We start from the raw sequence: 21,923 nt of genomic DNA on the forward strand, positions 1-21,923 counted from the left end.
AATTAATCACAAATTCTTGGTTTATAAAAAAGGGCTAAATTCTGTGCTGATTTACACCCCAAGCAATCCATCCGAAATCAATGTGGCTGCATACAACACAAGTCAGTAGATAATTTATCTCTAAGGTTTATTGAAAAAGTTAAATATGAGGTTCTCTCAGGATGAGTATTTGGTTTGTGTTTTAGAAAGTTAACACTCCTCATTAAGTATTATATTGTAATATATTCTCTACTCATGCCAAAATACCTATGGATGAAATCCTGGTCCCACTGAAGTCTCTGGAAACACTCCCATTTACTTCAGTGAGGTCCGGATTTGACCCTATAGTCAATTTTTCACATACAGTTTTCTTATAAAAACCCTCCCTAACAACATTTGCTTCCTATGGCTGTGTAGGCACCCTTTACTAGAGGGGCCGCTGAACTTTTGGGGGAGTGTTCCAAGGGAAAAGCCAGTGCGCTGCAATCTAGCCTAAGAAATTACAACTCCCACGATGCCTTGGGGAAAGGGGGAGAGACTTCCTCATACAGGGAGAGCAGGTGATGGACTCCATTTTTGAGAAAAGGAGTGAGACTGGTGCTGTGGAGCTCTGTCCATACAAGGAGCTGCTGCTAAGAAGCCAGAAACTGCTGCTGAGGCTTTGATCGAGCAGAGAGCCTCAGAGGCTGTTGCTGGTTTCACTGGAGCCAGGGCAGAGACTATTGCTGTGCCTAGAGCCGACTGAGGTGGGCCTGCAGTGAAAGAACTGTGAGTAGCCCCGACTCTTGTTTGGGAAAGTACTTGCAAGGGAAGGGGCACAGCAGAGAGACTGAGTCTGAGGAGAGGCAGAGTGACCTTCCCATCGAACCAGGACCCAGAGCTGCTGACATTTGGTGGAGCCAGCTCCAATTTCAGAGGGGTTGTGCAGCTTGTTGCCTTGGCTGGGCTGATACACAGGACCCAACAGAGTGCTGTCTCCAACTGCAGATCTTCAAGCGTGCCCATGCAAGTAATCCACAGGAGTGTTCACTGAGAGGTGGGGTGAATGGTGGCAGTGTAAATGCCAGTTACAGAAATTTTATTACTGTATCCTATATTTGTTAATTGATTTTATTCAACTGCCCCTGTGGATTTAAATTAGTATTGACATTTAATCTTAGTCTGTTATACCCTGTTTCCTAAATTGTTAAGTAAAGGAGTGTTAGCTCTAATTTAAGTATATTGGATGTATACTCTTTATATTTGGTATTTGAGTTATACCCATGCCGCAGGTTATTATTATTATTATTATTATTACTATTTGAAGGGGTTTATTTCTGGAGGTTCCCAAGGCACACCACTGAGTGTGTACGGGGACAGCCAGGTGGAGGCACCGCCAATTTTAACTTCCTTTAGGAGTAAAGGGACTGCAACAGAGGGGTGGATAGAGGATTCCCACTTATCCAACATGACCACTGGGGTACTCAGGATTTCTTTTTAATGTCAACAACATCAGATGCCCAGGTACACAGGTGAGTGTTGCCTGCTCCCGTGTAACCCAGGGAAGAGACGGGGGTTACAGCTGTAAAAGTTGAGTGCTCACAACCTAATGTAGTCTTAGTAATATGAAGAATCATATAGTGGGGACAGTGAAGATATCCAACCTGTAAACTGAAATTTGGCAAGCTCAGTTCACTTATTGAAATAATTGGTTTCAGAGTAATAGCCGTGTTAGTCTGTATTCGCAAAAAGAAAAGGAGTACTTGTGGCACCTTAGAGACTAACCAATTTATTTGAGCATAAGCTTTCATGAGCTACAGCTCACTTCATCGGATGCATACTGTGGAAAGTTTAGAAGATCTTATTATATACACACAAAGCATGAAAAAATACCTCCTCCCACCCCACTCTCCTGCTGGTAATAGCTTATCTAAAGTGATCACTCTCCTTACAATGTGTACGATAATCAAGGTGGGCCATTTCCAGCACAAATCCAGGGTTTAACAAGAATGTCGGGGGGGGGGGGGGGAGGAAAAAACAAGGGGAAATAGGCTACCTTGCATAATGACTAAGCCACTCCCAGTCTCTATTCAAGCCTAAGTTAATTGTATCCAATTTGCAAATGAATTCCAATTCAGCAGTTTCTCGCTGGAGTCTGGATTTGAAGTTTTTTTGTTGTAAAATAGCGACTTTCATGTCTGTGATCGCGTGACCAGAGAGATTGAAGTGTTCTCCGACTGGTTTATGAATGTTATAATTCTTGACATCTGATTTGTGTCCATTTACTCTTTTACGTAGAGACTGTCCAGTTTGACCAATATACATGGCAGAGGGGCATTGCTGGCACATGATGGCATATATCACATTGGTGGATGTGCAGGTGAATGAGCCTCTGATAGTGTGGCTGATGTTATTAGGCCCTGTGATGGTGTCCCCTGAATAGATATGGGGACACAGTTGGCAACGGGCTTTGTTGCAAGGATAGGTTCCTGGGTTAGTGGTTCTGTTGTGTGGTATGTGGTTGCTGGTGAGTATTTGCTTCAGGTTGGGGGGCTGTCTGTAGGCAAGGACTGGCCTGTCTCCCAAGATTTGTGAGTGTGTTGGGTCATCCTTCAGGATAGGTTGTAGATCCTTAATAATGCGTTGGAGGGGTTTTAGTTGGGGGCTCACGGTGACGGCTAGTGGTGTTCTGTTATTTTCTTTGTTAGGCCTGTCCTGTAGTAGGTGACTTCTGGGAAGTCTTTTGGCTCTATCAATCTGTTTCTTCACTTCCGCAGGTGGGTATTGTAGTGGTAAGAATGCTTGATAGAGATCTTGTAGGTGTCTGTCTCTGTCTGAGGGGTTGGAGCAAATGCAGTTGTATCACAGAGCTTGGCTGTAGACGATGGATTGTGTGGTGTGGTCAGGGTGAAAGCTGGAGGCATGTAGGTAGGAATAGCGGTCAGTAGGTTTCCGGTATAGGGTGGTGTTTATGTGACAATCATTTATTAGCACTGTAGTGTCCAGGAAGTGGATCTCTTGTGTGGACTGGACCAGGCTGAGGTTGATGGTGGGATGGAAATTGTTGAAATCATGGTGGAATTCCTCAAGGGCTTCTTTTCCATGGGTCCAGATGATGAAGATGTCATCAATATAGCGCAAGTCCACTGAGAGTTACCAGAAGCAACTACAGCATTTGCTCAAGAAACTTCCTGAAAAAGCACAAGATCAAATCCGCACAGACACACCCCTGGAACCCCGACCTGGGATATTCTATCTACTACCCATGATCCATAAACCTGGAAATCCTGGGCGCCCCATCATCTCAGGCATTGGCACCCTGACAGCAGGATTGTCTGGCTAGGTAGACTCCCTCCTCAGGCCCTACGCTACCAGCACTCCCAGCTACCTTCGAGACACCACTGGCTTCCTGAGGAAACTACAATCCATCGGTGATCTTCCTGATAACACCATCCTGGCCACTATGGATGTAGAAGCCCTCTACACCAACATTCCACACAAAGATGGACTTCAAGCCGTGAAGAACACTATCCCCGATAATGTCACGGCTAACCTGGTGGCTGAAATTTGTGACTTTGTCCTTACTCATAACTATTTTACATTTGGGGACAATGTATACCTTCAGATCAGTGGCACTGCTATGGGTACCCGCATGGCCCCACAGTATGCCAACATTTTTATGGCTGATTTAGAACAACGCTTCCTCAGCTCTCGTCCCCTAACGCCCCTATTCTACTTGCGCTATATTGATGACATCACCATCATCTGGACCCATGGAAAAGAAGCCCTTGAGGAATTCCACCATGATTTCAACAATTTCCATCCCACCATCAACCTCAGCCTGGTCCAGTCCACACAAGAGATCCACTTCCTGGACACTACAGTGCTAATAAATGATTGTCACATAAACACCACCCTATACCGGAAACCTACTGACCGCTATTCCTACCTACATGCCTCCAGCTTTCACCCTGACCACACCACACAATCCATCGTCTACAGCCAAGCTCTGCGATACAACTGCATTTGCTCCAACCCCTCAGACAGAGACAGACACCTACAAGATCTCTATCAAGCATTCTTACAACTACAGTACCCACCTGCGGAAGTGAAGAAACAGATTGATAGAGCCAGAAGAGTTCCCAGAAGTCACCTACTACAGGACAGGCCTAACAAAGAAAATAACAGAACGCCACTAGCCGTCACCTTCAGCCCCCAACTAAAACCCCTCCAACGCATTATTAAGGATCTACAACCTATCCTGAAGGATGACCCAACACTCTCACAAATCTTGGGAGACAGGCCAGTCCTTGCCTACAGACAGCCCCCTAACCTGAAGCAAATACTCACCAGCAACCACATACCACACAACAGAACCACTAACCCAGGAACCTATCCTTGCAACAAAGCCCGTTGCCAACTGTGTCCACATATCTATTCAGGGGACACCATCACAGGGCCTAATAACATCAGCCACACTATCAGAGGCTCATTCACCTGCACATCCACCAATGTGATATATGCCATCATGTGCCAGCAATGCCCCTCTGCCATGTATATTGGTCAAACTGGACAGTCTCTACGTAAAAGAGTAAATGGACACAAATCAGATGTCAAGAATTATAACATTCATAAACCAGTCGGAGAACACTTCAATCTCTCTGGTCACGCGATCACAGACATGAAAGTCGCTATTTTACAACAAAAAAAACTTCAAATCCAGACTCCAGCGAGAAACTGCTGAATTGGAATTCATTTGCAAATTGGATACAATTAACTTAGGCTTGAATAGAGACTGGGAGTGGCTAAGTCATTATGCAAGGTAGCCTATTTCCCCTTGTTTTTTCCTACCCCTCTCCCCCACAGACATTCTTGTTAAACCCTGGATTTGTGCTGGAAATGGCCCACCTTGATTATCATACACATTGTAAGGAGAGTGATCACTTTAGATAAGCTATTACCAGCAGGAGAGTGGGGTGGGAGGAGGTATTTTTTCATGCTTTGTGTGTATATAATAAGATCTTCTAAACTTTCCACAGTATGCATCCGATGAAGCAAGCTGTAGCTCACGAAAGCTTATGCTCAAATAAATTGGTTAGTCTCTAAGGTGCCACAAGTACTCCTTTTCTTTTTGTGAAATAATTGGGGCTCTGCAACCTATGTGACTGGTAGCGGCTACTAATTTCCCCACCTTTCTCCATGCTCACTCCCATATAATTCCATAAAAGTAGTAATAAAAGAGAGTGTGTTGTTATATGTTCAAAATAAGTAGTCAGCTGTTGATTAACAGTTTAGAAATTATTCAAGGTTTATATAACTATGCTGTTCAATCAATTGCAGACTCCATACAGCAAATGACATGCTCAGAATTAGGCAAGGCTTTTAATGAGGATGATATAATTACTACAAGCTCTAAATTAGTGAGGAACAAATTTCTCTTAAGTACGATGCCTCATGCAGTGGTATTTACCAAGACACAGGCTATAATATTCATCTAATAAAAGGTGTTTCTGCTGCTACCTGGAAATTCAGTTTACTGTTTTGTAAATTTGTGTAAGAAATACTGAAATATTACAGGCTTTAGAAATTAGAGGTTGCTTTCTATTCTGCCCAGTGGATTGCAAAAGTTCTACTGCCTATGACAATATTTTGACGTAACAGTTTCAGAAGCTGCAAGTTTTTATCTTTTATGCCTCAAGAATATAGTATTTTATTAGCAAGCCGGTTTTCTAAATTTCTTGGGTTTTAACCTGTAAAAGGATAATTGCCAGGTTATGCAATATGTTTTAAATGAAATAATTTTAAATAGACACACACCATCAAGGTGTTCTACTTAACTTATTGAATCTACTCCCTCCATTCATAATCCACTGGAAATCTGAAATGGACAGGTTGTAGTTTAACTCTATCAAAAGTTACATTAAAAAAACGTTATGCCCTGGTCTACACTAGGACTTTAGGTCAAATTTAGCAGCGTTAAATCGATGTAAACCTGCACCCGTCCACACGATGAAGCCCTTTATTTCGACTTAAAGGGCTCTTAAAATCGATTTCCGTACTCCACCCCGACAAGTGGATTAGCGCTTAAATCGGCATTGCCGGGTTGAATTTGGGGTATTGTGGACACAATTCGACAGTATTGGCCTCCGGGAGCTATCCCAGAGTGCTCCATTGTGACCGCTCTGGACAGCGCTCTCAACTCAGATGCACTGGCCAGGTAGACAGGAAAAGAACTGCCAACTTTTGAATCTCATTTCCTGTTTGGCCAGCGTGGCAAGCTGCAGGTGACCATGCAGAACTCATCAGCAGAGGTGATCATGATGGAGTCCCAGAATCGCAAAAGACCTCCAGCATTGACCGAACGGAAGGTACGGGATCTGATCACTGTATGGGGAGAGGAATCCGTGCTATCAGAACTCCGTTCCAGTTTTCAAAATGCCAAAACCTTTGTCAAAATCTCCCAGGGCATGAAGGACAGAGGCCATAACAGGGATCCGAAGCAGTGCCATGTGAAACTTAAGGAGCTGAGGCAAGCCTACCAGAAAACCAGAGGGGCGAACGGCCACTCCAGGTCAGAGCCCCAAACATGCCGCTTCTATGATGAGTTGCATGCCATTTTAGGGTGTTCAGCCACCACTACCCCAGCCATCTCCATTGACTCCTTCAATGGAGATGGAGGCAACACGGAAGCAGGTTTTGGGGACGATGATGATGATGATGATAATGAGGTTGGTTGTAGATAGCTCACAGCAAGCAAGCGGAGAAACTGGTTTTCCCGACAGCCAAGAACTGTTTCTCACCCTGGACCTGGAGCCAGTACCCCCCGAACCCACCCAAGGCTGCCTGGTGGACCCGGCAGGCGGAGAAGGGACCTCCGGTGAGTGTACCTTTTAAAATACTATACATGGTTTAAAAGCAAGCATGTGAAAGGATTAATTTGCCCTGGCATTTGCGGCTCTCCTGGATGTACTCCCAAAGCCTTTGCAAAAGGTTTCTGGGGAGGGCAGCCTTATTGCATCCTTCATGGTAGGACATTTTACCACTCCAGGCCAGTAACACATACTTGGGAATCATTGTACAACAAAGCATTGCAGTGTATGTTTGCTGGCGTTCAAACAACATCCGTTCTTCATCTCTCTGTGTTATCCTCAGGAGAGTGAGATATCATTCATGGTCTCCTGGTTGAAATAGGGTGCTTTTCTTCAGGGGACATTCAGAGGAGCCCGTTCCTGCTGAGCTGTTTGCCTGCGGCTGAACAGAAATGTTCCCCGCTGTTAGCCACGGGGAGGGTTGAGGGGGTAGCCACGCGGTCGGAGGAGGCAAAATGCGACCTTGTAACGAAAGCACATGTGCTATGTATGTAATGTTAACAGCAAGGTTTACCCTGAAAGACTGTAGCCACTGTTTTATAAAATGTGTCTTTTTAAATACCGCTGTCCCTTTTTTTTTCCTCCACCAGCTGCATGTGTTTCAATGATCACAGGATCTTCTCCTTCCCAGAGGCTAGTGAAGATTAGAAAGAAAAAAAAAACGCACTCGTGATGAAATGTTCTCTGAGCTCATGCTGTCCTCCCACACTGACAGAGCACAGACAACTGCGTAGAGGCAAATAATGTCAGAATGCAGGAAAGCACAAAATGACTGGGAGGAGAGGTGGCGGGCTGAAGAGAGTAAGTGGCGGGCTGAAGCTCAAATGTGGCGGCAGCATGATGAGAGGAGGCAGGATTCAATGCTGAGGCTGCTGGAGGACCAAACCAGTATGCTCCAATGTATGGTTGAGCTGCAACAAAGGCAGCTGGAGCACAGACTGCCATTACAGCCCCTGTGTAACCAACCGCCCTCCTCCCCAAGTTCCATAACCTCCACTCCCAGACGCCCAAGAACGCGGTGGGGGGACCACCGGCCAACCAGCCACTCTGCCACAGAGGATTACCCCAAAAAAAGAAGACTGGCATTCAATAAATTTTAAAGTTGTAAACTTTTAAAGTGCTGTGTGGCATTTTCCTTCCCTCCTCCACCACTCCTCCTGGGCTACCTTGGTAGTCGTCCCCCTATTTGTGTGATGAATGAATAAAGAATGCATGAATGTGAAGCAACAATGACTTTATTGCCTCTGCAAGCGGTGATCGAAGGGAGGAGGGGAAGGTGGTTAGCTTGCAGGGAAGTAGAGTGAACCAAGGGGCGGGGGGTTTCATCAAGGAGAAACAAAGAGAACTTTCACGCCGTAGCCTGGCCAGTCATGAAACTGGTTTTCAAAGCTTCTCTGATGCGTACCGCGCCCTCCTGTGCTCTTCTAACCGCCCTGGTGTCCGGCTGTGTGTAACCAGCAGCCAGGCGATTTGCCTCAACCTCCCACCCCGCCATAAACGTCTCCCCCTTACTCTCACAGATATTGTGGAGCACACAGCAAGCAGTAATAACAGTGGGAATATTGGTTTCGCTGAGGTCTAAGCGAGTCAGTAAACTGCGCCAGCGCGCCTTTAAACGTCCAAATGCACATTCTACCACCATTCTGCACTTGCTCAGCCTGTAGTTGAACAGCTCCTGACTACTGTCCAGGCTGCCTGTGTACGGCTTCATGAGCCATGGCATTAAGGGGTAGGCTGGGTCCCCAAGGATAACTATAGGAATTTCAACGTCCCCAACAGTTATTTTCTGGTCTGGGAACAAAGTCCCTTCCTGCAGCTTTTGAAACAGACCAGAGTTCCTGAAGATGCGAGCGTCATGTACCTTTCCCGGCCATCCCACGTTGATTTTGGTGAAACGTCCCTTGTGATCCACCAGAGCTTGCAGCACTATTGAAAAGTACCCCTTGCGGTTTATGTACTCGCCGGCTTGGTGCTGCAGTGCCAAGACAGGGATATGGGTTCCGTCTATGGCCCCATCACAGTTCGGGAATCCCATTGCAGCAAAGCCATCCACTATGACCTGCACATTTCCCAGGGTCACTACCCTTGATATCAGCAGATCTTTGATTGCGTGGGCTACTTGCATCATAGCAGCCCCAACAGTAGATTTGCCCACTCCAAATTGATTCCCAACTGACCCGTAGCTGTCTGGCGTTGCAAGCTTCCACAGGGCTATCGTCACTCGCGTCTCAACTGTGAGGGCTGCTCTCATCTTGGTATTCATGCGCTTCAGGGCAGGGGAAAGCAAGTCACAAAGTTCCATGAAAGTGCCCTTACGCATGCGAAAGTTTCGCAGCCACTGGGAATCGTCCCAGACCTGCAACACTATGCGGTCCCACCAGTCTGTGTTTGTTTCCCGAGCCCAGAATCGGCGTTCCACAGCATGAACCTGCCCCATTAGCACCATGATGCATGCATTGGCAGGGCCCATGCTTTCAGAGAAATCTGTGTCCATGTCCTGATCACTCACGTGAACGCGCTGACGTCGCCTCCTCGCCCGGTATCGCTCTGCCAGGTTCTGGTGCTGCATAGACTGCTGGATAATGCGTGTGGTGTCTAATGTGCTCCTAATTGCCAAAGTGAGCTGAGCGGCCTCCATGCTTGCCTTGGTATGGCGTCCGCACAGAAAAAAGGCGCAGAACGATTGTCTGCAGTTGCTCTGACGCAGGGAGGGGCACTGACGACACGGCTTACAGGGTTGGCTTCAGGGAGATAAAATCAACAAAGGGGGTGGCTTTACATCAAGGAGTATTTCAGGCAGGACTTCACGGAGGGTTCCAATAAGAAATGGTGCACCTAAGTTATTGTTCTTATTGGAACAAGGAGGTTAGTCTGGCCTCTGATTGATACATGGCTAGATTTACCTCGCTGCACCTTCTCTGTGAGTGACTGCAGTGTGACCTAGAGGGATGAGTCCCCTAGACAGAGGAGGGGGGGAAGCAAATGAGTACAAAACAAATCTGGTCTATTTCTTGTTTTGATCCACTCCATCTATCTTTTACATCTTTGGCTGGCAGCAGACGGTGCAGAAGGACTGCATGTCATCCTCATCTCATGGCTGCCCGGCAGAAGATGGTGCAATACGACTGCTAGCCATCCTCATCTCTTGCCTGCCCAGCAGAAGATGGTGCAATACGACTTCTAGCAATCCGTATCATCTGCCTGCTCACCATAAGACGGTTCAATAGGACTGACTGCAGGACTGAAGAGAATGACCTGGTCAGGTCACTCCAAATTTAGTCCCTGCGCCCATGTCTGCCCAGGCGCTCCTGGCCGACGTGGACAGGAGCACCTCGGACATGACGATGACGGCTACCAGTCGTATTGCACCGTCTGCTGCCAGAAGGCAATGGGTTGCTGCTACTGTGTAGCAATGCAGTACTGCGTCTGCCAGCACCCAGGAGACATACGGTGACAGATACCTGAGCGGGCTCCATGCTTGCCGTGGTATGGCGTCTGCACAGGTAACTCAGGAAAAAAGGCGCGAAACGATTGTCTGCCCTTGCTTTCACGGAGGGAGGGAGAGAACGGGGGCCTGACGATATGTACCCAGAACCACCCACGACAATGTTTTAGCCCCATCAGGCATTGGGATCTCAACCCAGAATTCCAATAGGCAGCGGAGACTGCGGGAATTGTGGGATAGCTACCCACAGTGCAACACTCCGGAAGTCGACACTTGCCTCGGTACTGTGGAAGCACTCCGCCGAGTTAATGCACTTAATGCACTTAGAGCATTTTCTGTGGGGGGACACACACTCGAATATATAAAACCGATTTCTAAAAAACCGACTTCTATAAATTTGACCTAATTCCGTAGTGTAGACATACCCTATGACTGTAAAGGGAAGTACTCAAAAGCCTTCAATTACGGGACTACAGAGTATTTCCCCTATAAAGCTCCTGCCTAATTTCATGACCAGAATGTACTCAGGGAATGAGGCTGCTGTTCAGTATTTATGCTTAACCTCAATGTTCAGTTTGTGAAATCGTGCCTCATTCATGGATGAATGAAGTGGATGTCCAACAAATTAGATTATGAGACTATGTAACCAAAGATTACCATAACACACACATAAAAGGGGAGAGAATTAACATTGTCCAGCAATATTCATGCTTTATATTCCACTTTAATGATTCCCTCTGCAATCTTAACTTTAATGAAAAGTTATTTTTATTTGGAATTGCATAGGTTTATTTGTTTTGTTTTTTGAAAAAAATAAAGACAAAATGGGATTCCCTCGTGTGTAACTATATGCTAAACAGCAGTAGAATCTTCACTTATTGGCCTGGCACATGCACATATAGGCACTGTACGAAAGAAGGCTGCGCTCCAGATGAGCACTTCCTTCTTCTACTTGCACAGTCCTACATATTCAAACTGAAATTTCAGTTCACTTTCTTACACACACGTCAACCCAATGGAATACCAAGAAACTATCTACTTACTGGAAATCTCTATTCAACTCACATATGCATGTAGTTCACTACCAGTGTTATGCTGGAAGAGTGTCAATTGAATCAGAAGGAGAGCACACATGCACAAATATGGGTGTAAAAATCATAATTCAATCAAAGCAAAACCAATTTTCACCCAACCACCAAAAGGTACGTCTGCAACTTTGGGACTATCATCCTTGCCAAATTTCTCCTGCTCAAACGCAGGAGGTATTTCTTAAAAAGTGATAAGAAATTGGTCTTTTTTCTTCCATTTGCTTCTCCTTAAAAATGGGTGAACTATGTTTGCTCAAACTCTTTCCCTGTATCAAAAAAAAATCTTGTTTTTGCTGAGAACAAATGTGCTAAGCTTCAGCCAAAAAGGCATATACTAGACAAAGACAGAAGCATCTGAAAATGACCCTTTGAGAACTCTTGTGCAACGTTTACTCCACCCACATTACATTACAGCCAGTTAGAAGAAAATCATGCTTAATTTTGGTACATAAATTATAGCAATACAAGGACCTAACTAACCTATTTTGAAAAAGTGGAGCTAAGTTTCCATTGTATTTATCCTGGCAATTGTCAAGTTTACTTTTAGTGAATCAATGGACTAGAATTTTGTGGGAATGAGATTACTGAGCTTTGTAAATGTTATTTTTTCAAGTACAGTTATAGTCAGAACAAAGCTTATGTACAAAAAGGACCTCCTTATTCAGATTTGCGTCTGTGTATTCTTGTTCTCACCTACCTACTTTTCTGATTTAAACAAGTTATTACTGTTTTTTTTTTTTTAGTCCTGTTCATGCTATGTAGTCAATGGCATTAGCTGGATTCTGATCTACCTCACACACAGTGAAACTGAATAGCTGACCTTCAATATTGTAGGTGATGACTCACAAGACAATATTCAGCTTGACTTTGAGATAGCAGGATGCGTTGGCAATTTTTAAAGAAAAAAGTATCCTTGGGTACTAAGCAAATTTGAGCTGCAAGTACGAGATACATTGAACCCCTACACAGCCATATTTTCAGTGTCACATTACACAGTATGATCACATTTCAGTTGCTCAAGATGCTACCTAATAAGCTAGTACTATGGTGAGGCTGTTTATTATCTAAAAGGATTAATGAGTCAGAAATAACCTCTCTGCCATATTGCTGTCATTTTGCTTTTCATTTTATTTATTCTCCCACACACGTACCAACACATACAAATTGGAGTGAGGGACCTTTCTGCATGTATGTGCTGCTATCCATATCAGTCATTTAGGGACAAAAAAAATACGAAGCTACTTTGCCATGGCAGACTCCTCAGAGTCTGACCCGATATAGCTGGTTTATACTAGACAATGTCCAGATCTTGACCTCATAGCAATATTTAAAAAAAAACAAAAGAAAAGAAAACCCAAACAAACAAAAGACCCCACAAGTGTGGATCAATATGTTTATATTTTAGTGGAGATTAGAAATGTGGATATGATGCTGGCATTACTGACTTGAATATCAGAACTTTGCTCAGTGGATTTCCAGTGAGCACACAGATTTGTATATTTATCTTCAGACCAGATCCACGTGTTTAGACTACATGGGTCCACAGTTTCTATACTTGCTCCCTTCAAACCAGAGCAGCAACACATGAATATCTGATAATACGGATGAAAACAAAAAGTGGCCCTCTCCACCCATAGTTTAAGGAACATGATTAATTAAAAGGATTACAAAAAAGCAACAGCTAACATCATCTCCATTTCCAACAACTAAATCAATAGCACCACTCACAGCAGGTTTCATGGATGAACCAACCCAGGAAAAGCCATGCATACTTACAAATTATAAAGCATATCAGCCATGTTGCTGCGGTAGTACAAGGCATTTCTATAGGCGCTTTCAGCTTCAGAAATCTTGCTCTGGCTCTTGAGAACATTTCCAAGGTTACCCCATGCTGCCAAGAGGAGAAAGCAGTATTCAGAAACAGTTACAATCGAATTATACGTACCATAGTATTTGAACATCAGAAAGTTCCATAGCGAGAGAAAACCCACAGAGAATCTTTGTGTGTGTGCGTGTGTGTAAGAATTTTTTTCTGTTACTCTATCATTTCATCTTACTGGGAGACTTAAGTTCAATAGCAACGATCTTCATAAATTCGGTATAATTGTTACATTTGAAGAAAGACTATGTTTAAAAATAAATTGTATCACAAATCTTTACTAAAAGGGCTTGCTCTACTAAAGGGCAAGGGACATTTTATATGAAATCATCTTAAATAATAACCCTCCCAGTTTATGTGTATGGCCAGGGGGCCTTCATGGTTGAAGCTTGTTGTATACTGATCTACTCTAAAGCCACAAAAAATCTCCCCAAACAAACACAGAACTCCCTAGAATATGAAAGCTGATAAATGACACAGCAATTGAAGTGAAGATTAGGCAACTAACAAGATCAGAGGCATGCAATATGATTCAAACACACTACACAAATTGGTAAAAAGTATTTTCTAGTTTAGAGGAACATGTGGTTCTTTACCTCACAAAATTTTACACTATACAATGGGCTTTTATATCCCATCATAAAATATTTTGAAGTAAATTGTATTTGAGGCTCTGCAGACAGTCATCTGGAAGTGTGCCCCCTTCCCCCCCAACAATATTTTACTTAGCACCTCTGAAACCTAAGCAGTACAGCTAATTCTGGTACTGTAGGCATCTTCCATAGCCAATATTGCAATACAGTTTTCATGTAGCATAAATAAAGACACTAGTAATTATTGCAGATACTTTTTTTTTAAATAAAGTACATTGATGTCAAGCTGTTGAGGTCTGCTGCAAAAGTACCCAGCCAAAGATGAGAACAGCAGCAAACACAGCATTTTCCTCTCAGCAGATTAAACTTAGCAGCAGTGTGCATAACATCACTGCTGTGAACCACTGAAGGAAGAAAATCTGAAAGCATCCATGAAAACAAAACCACAATTGCTGTCTCCCCAATTGCACATATATAGCTTTTTATACAGGTGCCAAAACAAAAATGGGTATTTCTATGAGAAGGGAGACTCTCGCCTTCATGTGTTATTTCGTTTTAGCTTAGAATTTCATTTAAAGAGCATTAACACAACAAATCTTATTTATCTCCTAAGTAACTAGAACTGCTAAAGCTGCAAATGCACCATCAGCCTCTAACAAAACGTATGTGCTAAAATATTCCCCCTATTCTCCCTTAAGTTTTGGTTTTTACTCTATGTATATATTTCAGAAGCCTGATAGTACAATTTTGTTCCCTACAGGACATGTCTTTTTACACTGGATAAACATTATAGAAGTATAAGCCATTTGTGGCTCTGACTGGTTTATTGCTTTACTATATACCAACATTACAGATGTCAGCAGAACACAGAGAACAAGACTTGTTAATATACTGTCTCTGATGCTTGGCTCTGCATTGCAGAAGTTGTAGGTCCTACATAAATGGTATCTAGATTTTCCTCCCCTAATTCTCCCATAGCAGAGTAATAGACTAACTTACCATTAGATTATGAGGCAAACAACATCCTGTCAAACAGAATGATCTTCTGCCAAACCATCCCAACAACTGTCCCTATACAGAGGGCAATAATTCATCTAACAAATGTATGCATGTTCCACTGTTAAAGCTTCTTTGTAATGAGGGCTTTAAAATTAGCTAATACTGAAACCAACATTAACTCTGCTTAAGGGGAAACAGGAGCCCAATATTGCACAGGCATTAAACAGTTCCTCTGAGTGTGCCCCATTGTACTACTTGAACAGGAGCAGAGAGCAATTTATTGCTTTTTAAGCAAGCCAATATGCATATTAAAGCATACAGATTTAGAATCCCCAGGTTTTTAACATAGGTCAAAATCTGGGTCTCTGCTTGACAATTGTTTTATTTTTATACTTAGCACACTTTGTCTTTTTCATTATTTGCTGCTGAAGAACTATCATTACATGCTATCATCAAGTTAAAATAACATGATGGAGTGGGGCAACGGTGGGACCGAGGAAAAGTGAATCTCACAAGCAACACAAATGGGGATTGGAGGCCCCATTTTTATTTTACTTTTGCAATGAAATACTGAATATGGTATTTTCTCCTATAAATGTTTACTGCATTTTACATACAGAACTAGTTGAACATGATCTGGTGGCTCATCCTGTACATTTAAGTAACAGAGATGATGCCTTAGGACATGGGTCCTTATTCCTGGAAGTCAGACTCCCAGAGGGTTGTGAACAGGTATCAGTCAGGACCGACACGTCCTATGTTAGCAAATGGTCAGGGAAGGGGGTTTAGGGCTAGTCTACACTAGCGCGCCGGGTCGATCTAAGATACGCAACTCCAGTTACATGAATAGGGTAGCTGAAGTCGATGTACTTCCATCTACTTACCACCATGTCTTCACAGTGGTAAGTTAACAGCTGATGCTTTCCCGTCAACTCCGCTTGCACTTCTCATTCTGGTGGAGTACTGGAGTCGACAGGAGAGCACTTAGAGGTCGATTTATCGTGTCTATACTAAATGCGATAAATCGACCCCCGCTGGATCGATCGCTGCCCGCCTATCTGGTGGGTAGTGTAGACAAACCCTTAGACTAGATGGAAGAGAGGCCATGATATGGAAAAGAGTGACAACAATTCCCTTAGAAATTTTCACTCCCTGTATGTCTAGGGAACTGCAAATGCAACGGAGGTATAGCAAAGCATAACATTCAGGTAACTAGTATAACCCACTAACAATTGTTAGGGTATTTACATGCTAAACCACATTTGTATTCACCCAACTTTTTATGCTTTGTGTCAGCACAATTGTTTTTGCGAAGTTGTAAGAAAATCAGTTAAACTATTTGAGTATGCAAGGTTGAGAAACAAAAGTTAATTAATTATACACATACATGTGATTACACACACATTTCTCTGTGGCTCTGAACATCTTTTTGGCATTCAACTTCAAACTTTGCACATGGCTAGAATTCAAAGAGGAAGAGTCATCATATTAAACATGAAGGCAATTGGATTAATGACTCTGAAGTTTTAAATTGGTAAATGAACTTTATTCTAGTAACATTTATAATTTTTTCCATGCAAAATAATAAAAGAAAATTAGCATTGCACAGTAAAACACTCAAAATTCAGGAAGTGCTGAAGTGTGTATATGTTATAATTCAGTCTTTAATTACAAAATGACATTTTGCCATAGGAGCCTTTCCTTGTTCAGTGCAGGGACTGAATGGTGTGCAGAGAATGAGGAAACTCTTTAAATATTTACTTTTTTAAACTAATTCTTTAGTGTATGGTCCCCTTCTCCATTCACTGTGGACCAACCCCTCACTGGAGCCCTGCACTGAAACAGGTAATATGCTATTTTTTCTACAAGATGCTAACATGCTATTAAAGACTATTTCATAATGCATGCACATAAAAGGGGCAGTTACAGCCATGTATCATAGACATCTTCACACAGAATATTTAAAGTTCTGCTTCACTGCATACAGATATTTTCAGATCATGTTCAACACACATTGACACACAACGCCAAAAGAAGTTTCAGAAATAATATTTTGAACAAGAATTTCCATTCAACTTACATCTGCATGCATTCTGAGCCAATAAACCATTGCCAGGTTGTATAAAAAGCGTTTAAAAAAACAGTGCCCCCAAAGGGAATACAGTTTTTAAAAATGCATATAATTTAGCCAAATCAAAACAGATTTTAAATAGACAAAATGACATATGTGTAACCTAGCAACAAAGTTCATAACAAACTTGCATAGTGTTGACCCCAAATAGCTCATATGCTACAACTGTGCCTTTAAAAACACCAAAAGGATTTTTCAGTTCTCTTCATACATTAAACTGGAGGTATGATTTTGGTCAAATTTTCTCTTTTATTTTTTAAAATTGCTCTCAGACTGAAAAACAAACATAGGAAATTTCATTTTGAAAAGATGAAAATACATACCAAGTTAAGAACTAATCCTGAAAATTTAGGAACATGTGTAATTCTGCATTTGAGTAGAAGTCCCTTCAAACTCAAGGATAAAGGGCTAACTATTCTGAGAAAGGCCTATACATGTCAATTACTCTGGTTTTCTCTGGAAAGACTATATGATGCCAAAATTTGTTTTAGCTGTAACTAATCAGCCAGAATTCAAGAAGCATATTTTACAAAATAAATCGCAGAATTGGATTTTGATTTTCATTTATTTCTTGCTTGCATAATTCAAATGTAAGTTAAATATATTCCTATGAACAAACCTTTTTTCCTTCTTCTGTATTGCCGGTTACATTTGCATTATTACTCCAGCAAAATGAGAATAACCAAGGAAGAAAATTAAAATTTCAGAGAAAAGCACTCTACAAAATAATAAATTTAGACCAGCTGATCCAGGTTCAGTTGTCTTATTAAAAAAGATTCTTAGAAAATATTCATGACAAAGGAGTTAACCAACCGTCAGAAATGAGGATTCATTCGCAAGTAAACCTGCATTAGAATAGCTGAGATAAAGGTAAGGTTGACTATTTGTTCCTGAAATCTTTTTAGAATTTATAGCTTCTTGGCACAAATCAGAATCTGTCATCAAACTACTTCTACAGAAAGGAGGAGGGGGGAAAAAAAACAAAACTTAGGATGTAAAAATGAAGAAGTTTGGTGTTGTGCTTGTGGTAATCATAAAATGTAAGTTTTAGAAGGGACCTAGGAGGTCATCTAGTCCAACCCCCTGCTCAAAGCAGGACCAATCCCCAACTAAATCACCCCAGCCAGGGCTTTGTCAAGCCTGATCTTAAAAACCTCTCAGGAAGAAGATTCCACCGCCCCCCTAAGTAACCCATTCCAGTGCTTCACAACCCGCCTAGTGAAAAAGTTTTTCCTCATATCCAACCTACTCCTTGTTCTGTTATGTGGTACCACTGAGAACAGCCTAGGGGGGTTCCAAACATCCTCTTTGGAACCCCCTTTCAGGTAGTTGAAGCAGCTATCAAATCCCCCCTCATTCTTCTCTTCTGCGGACTAAATAATCCCAGTTCCCTGAGCCGCTCCTCATAAATCGTGCTCCAGCCCACTAATCATTTTTGTTGCCCTCCGCTGGACTCCAATTTTTCCACATCCTTCTTGTAGTGTGGGGCCCAAAACTGGACACAATACTCCAGATGAAGCCTCACAAATGCCAAATAGAGGGGAATGGTCATGTTCCTCGATCTGCTGGCAATGCTCCTACTTATACAGCCCAAAATGCCATTAGCCTTCTTGGCAACAAGGGCACATTGTTGATTCATATCCAGCTTCTCGTCCACTGTAACCCCTAGGTCCTGTTCTGTAGAACTGCTACCTAGCCGCTTGGTCCCTAGCCTGTAGCAGTGCATGGGATTTTTCCGTCCTAAGTGCAGGACTCTGCACTTATCCTTGTTGAACCTCATCAGATTTCTTTTGGCCCAATCCTCTATTTTGTCTAGGTCCCTCTGTCTCCTATCCCTACCCTCCAGTGTATCTACCTCTCCTCCCAGTTTAGTGTCATCTGAAAACTTGCTGAGGGTGCAATCCACGCCATCCTCCAGATCGTTAATGAAGATATTGAACAAAACTGGCCCCAGGACCAACCCTTGGGGTACTACACTTGATACCAGCTGCCAACTAGACATGGAGCCATTGATCTCTACCCGTTGAGCCCGACGATCTAGCCATCTTTCTATCAACCTTATAGTCCATTCATCCAGCCCATACTTCTTGAACTTGCTGGCAAGTAATACAGCTGAGAAAATACTGCTTTTCAGAATGCATTAAACCACAGGCCATATTCTACATTTTGATAATCAGAAGGGATACAAAAATATTTGTACACTGATAATATCTAGCACTGAGAAACTTAACATTAAAAGCAATCAACTATATGCACATGCGCATAATTTACTAATATTTTATTCTGTGTTATTCTGACCTTATGGATACAGGAGTCATTCATAAAATATGTTTCAGTGCAGAAATTGATGAAGATGACAAAAACGTGACCTAGATTCCTGCTTGGATGACACTGATAAACTACTCCAAAAGTAACCAAACTAATTAAAGAACAGCAGTAGAAGTTTGTAATAGCTCATCCTCTCAGCAGTCCATCAAACCAAGAAGTCTGCTTCATGGGGAAAAAATTACACTGGCACAAGATCATTTCTAAACAGATGTTCCAGTTTTGTACCTTTTTGACTTGCTTTTAATTTGTAAAATTAATAGTTACTGTTTGGGGTTACATTCTCTCCCGCTTTTATTCTCTATTTTCCTTCCATACCACCAGCTCTCCTTACCAGTCTTTAAGAAATGAAGTAAATACAATGCCATTGTGGACTTTGCATTTTTATAAGAAATTTCAGAGATGACAGCATATTGTACTTTGTGGGCCAAATAAAACTCACCTCAGAACAGTCATTGTGGTGGGGAGTCTTCTTTTGCAAAAGTTTGATAAACACTGGCAAATTTACACAAAAGAGTTTCACTTTTGATGAACCAGCATTTTCCAAAGACAGTTTTGTTGAAAAATTCCCAACCAGCTGTATTCATATGAGGTGTACTGCCCTTGTGGTATATAATCCCACTTGAATGATTTAAAAAAAAAACAACTTCAAGAAGCTGTTATCTCTGTTGCTAGTGGTTACATGGCATAGGCGATTGTTGAAAAGAAAAAATAATTGCATTAAACTATTTCCTGTACAGATACCTCTGTTTCAGGTTTTTACAATGCTGTCAAAATAGATTTTACATTTGCTTTTCTTTCCAAGACTGAACTGTAAACTAGCCCTTAGTAAATTTGAGATATATACATTTTGGAGATTAAATTACTCTGCACAACATGCACTAATAAATTATCTAAGGTTGGCCAAGGTGTACTTTCTCTACCAGAGTGGACTTTTACATTTTAGGAGTTCCAAAGTTCGTAGTTTTACTGTATTCTGAACCTGTTATGTAAGAGAATAAAAGCAAAAAGGGTATATTTGCAACATGATACAAAATCTATGATTTCACATCTTAAAGGATGTAACTAAACCAAAAGAATCTATGCTAATGTTGATTCAGTAGGTGGCACTCTTTCAAGTCAAATCTGAACTGATGCAGAAAAATGGTATAGAAGAACATTGTAGCTGCAGGTATTATCTTTTAGATATACTGTATTTTTTCTCATGCCCTAGGCACTTGAGAATTTTAGAAACCTCATGGCAGGTTTTGTAAGAAAGCATGGCACCTTTTAACCCTGGTGCATGGAAACTGAACAAAATTCACCCTGTAGTTTCAACTGTATGTGCTCTTCTTCCTGTCCTAAAGTATTGCTGCTAAGAACTATTAAACAGTCAACCTGTCTAGCTCCAGAGGTGATAGCATTATTGCTTGGTATGGTTTGCATATTGGTTTGTTAATTAGATGCTTTGGGATGAATTGGGAAATGGGAGATTCTCTTGGGTTCAAATCTCACCCCAGCTGGTAGTGACCAAGAGTTGGCACCATTCACTGGTTTAGTCAGTGGCTTTTCTGAAATGAGTGGTCTCCATCCAGTTCTTAGTAGAATGGAGTCAACAGTTTAAAAAGCTTTCTATCATAACTGTTAGAAACAAACAGTTGTTTGTTTCAACACAGAGACATCAGTGATCAACATAGTGCATGACTGCTGGCTGACCAATCCAGGTTAGTGTTGGGACATATTGGCAAGATAGCAGGGGGAAGCTCACACTGGCCCTGCCCATGGTATGTCTGTTCTAAAAGTACAGTTTATAGGGATGTCAACCCTGCATCTTAGATGAGTACTAAATTCATTTAGAAAATTTTACAGCATAAAATACAAAAAAACTAAAAAAAAAATTCTCCTTTGCTATTGACTTATGTGCACTGAATTACTAGAGCATGTCAGTCTAAAATTCCAGTGTATGTCACTTTTTTACCATGTATTCTTAACACCTTTTCACACTGCAAATTATAGTTGTACAGTAGTAATAAATAAGATATAAATTATAAATGTACATGCTAGTATAACCCACACACCATGTGGGTGTGGTGTTCTGTCCCATCTAGTGGCACCTAGACCACTAAAATGAGTCTGCTCTATAGCCTTCGCTAAGAGCCAGTTGGCTTTTAGCTCATACTGTAGAGGCTCATGCACTAAGCTCAGGTGGTCCCTGGTTCAATGCTGCCCGCTGACAAATGGGGTCTGTCGGCATTAAAAGTGGGGGCTCGTCCAGGATTTCAACTGGGAAGTCTCTGAAGCTCGGGACACACTTTCTCGTCTAGAGGAAGTATGTAACCTACACACCGCCTGGGTGTGGTGTTCTGTCCCATCTAGTGGCACCAAGACCATTTAGAGAGAGAGACTGAGTCTGCTCTGCAGCCTTAGCTAACAGCAGATTGGCTTTTAGCTCATGCACTAAGCTCCACAGGTCCCCGATTTGATCCTGCCCACCAACAATCGAGGCCTGTCAGTGTTACACTAGCACTTTGCAGCCTGTGGCAGTATCACCACAATGAAAAACGTGACAAGTAAGGTACAATGGTACGATTTTCACCTCCCTGAAGCAGGCAGCAGCAAATATGAAAAGTTACAAGAAGTTTTGGTTATATTATATT

The 21,923-nt window shown here is 42.2% G+C and overlaps 1 protein-coding gene across 5 annotated transcripts in view; it reads right to left on the reverse strand.

Annotated features, from left to right (window-relative positions):
• TMTC2 (transmembrane O-mannosyltransferase targeting cadherins 2) overlaps positions 1 to 21,923 on the reverse strand; it is a 379,312-nt gene that overhangs the window by 119,903 nt on the left and 237,486 nt on the right. For all 5 annotated transcript variants that reach the window (XM_075124316.1, XM_048835674.2, XM_075124313.1 and 2 more), the window contains exon 4: positions 13,137 to 13,251. In XM_075124316.1, coding sequence (XP_074980417.1) covers positions 13,137 to 13,251 — 115 coding nt within the window. The remainder of the gene's footprint in view (positions 1 to 13,136; positions 13,252 to 21,923) is intronic.

Source organism: Caretta caretta, chromosome 1 (assembly GCF_965140235.1).
Source record: "Caretta caretta isolate rCarCar2 chromosome 1, rCarCar1.hap1, whole genome shotgun sequence".
Lineage (NCBI taxonomy): Eukaryota > Metazoa > Chordata > Testudines > Cheloniidae > Caretta > Caretta caretta.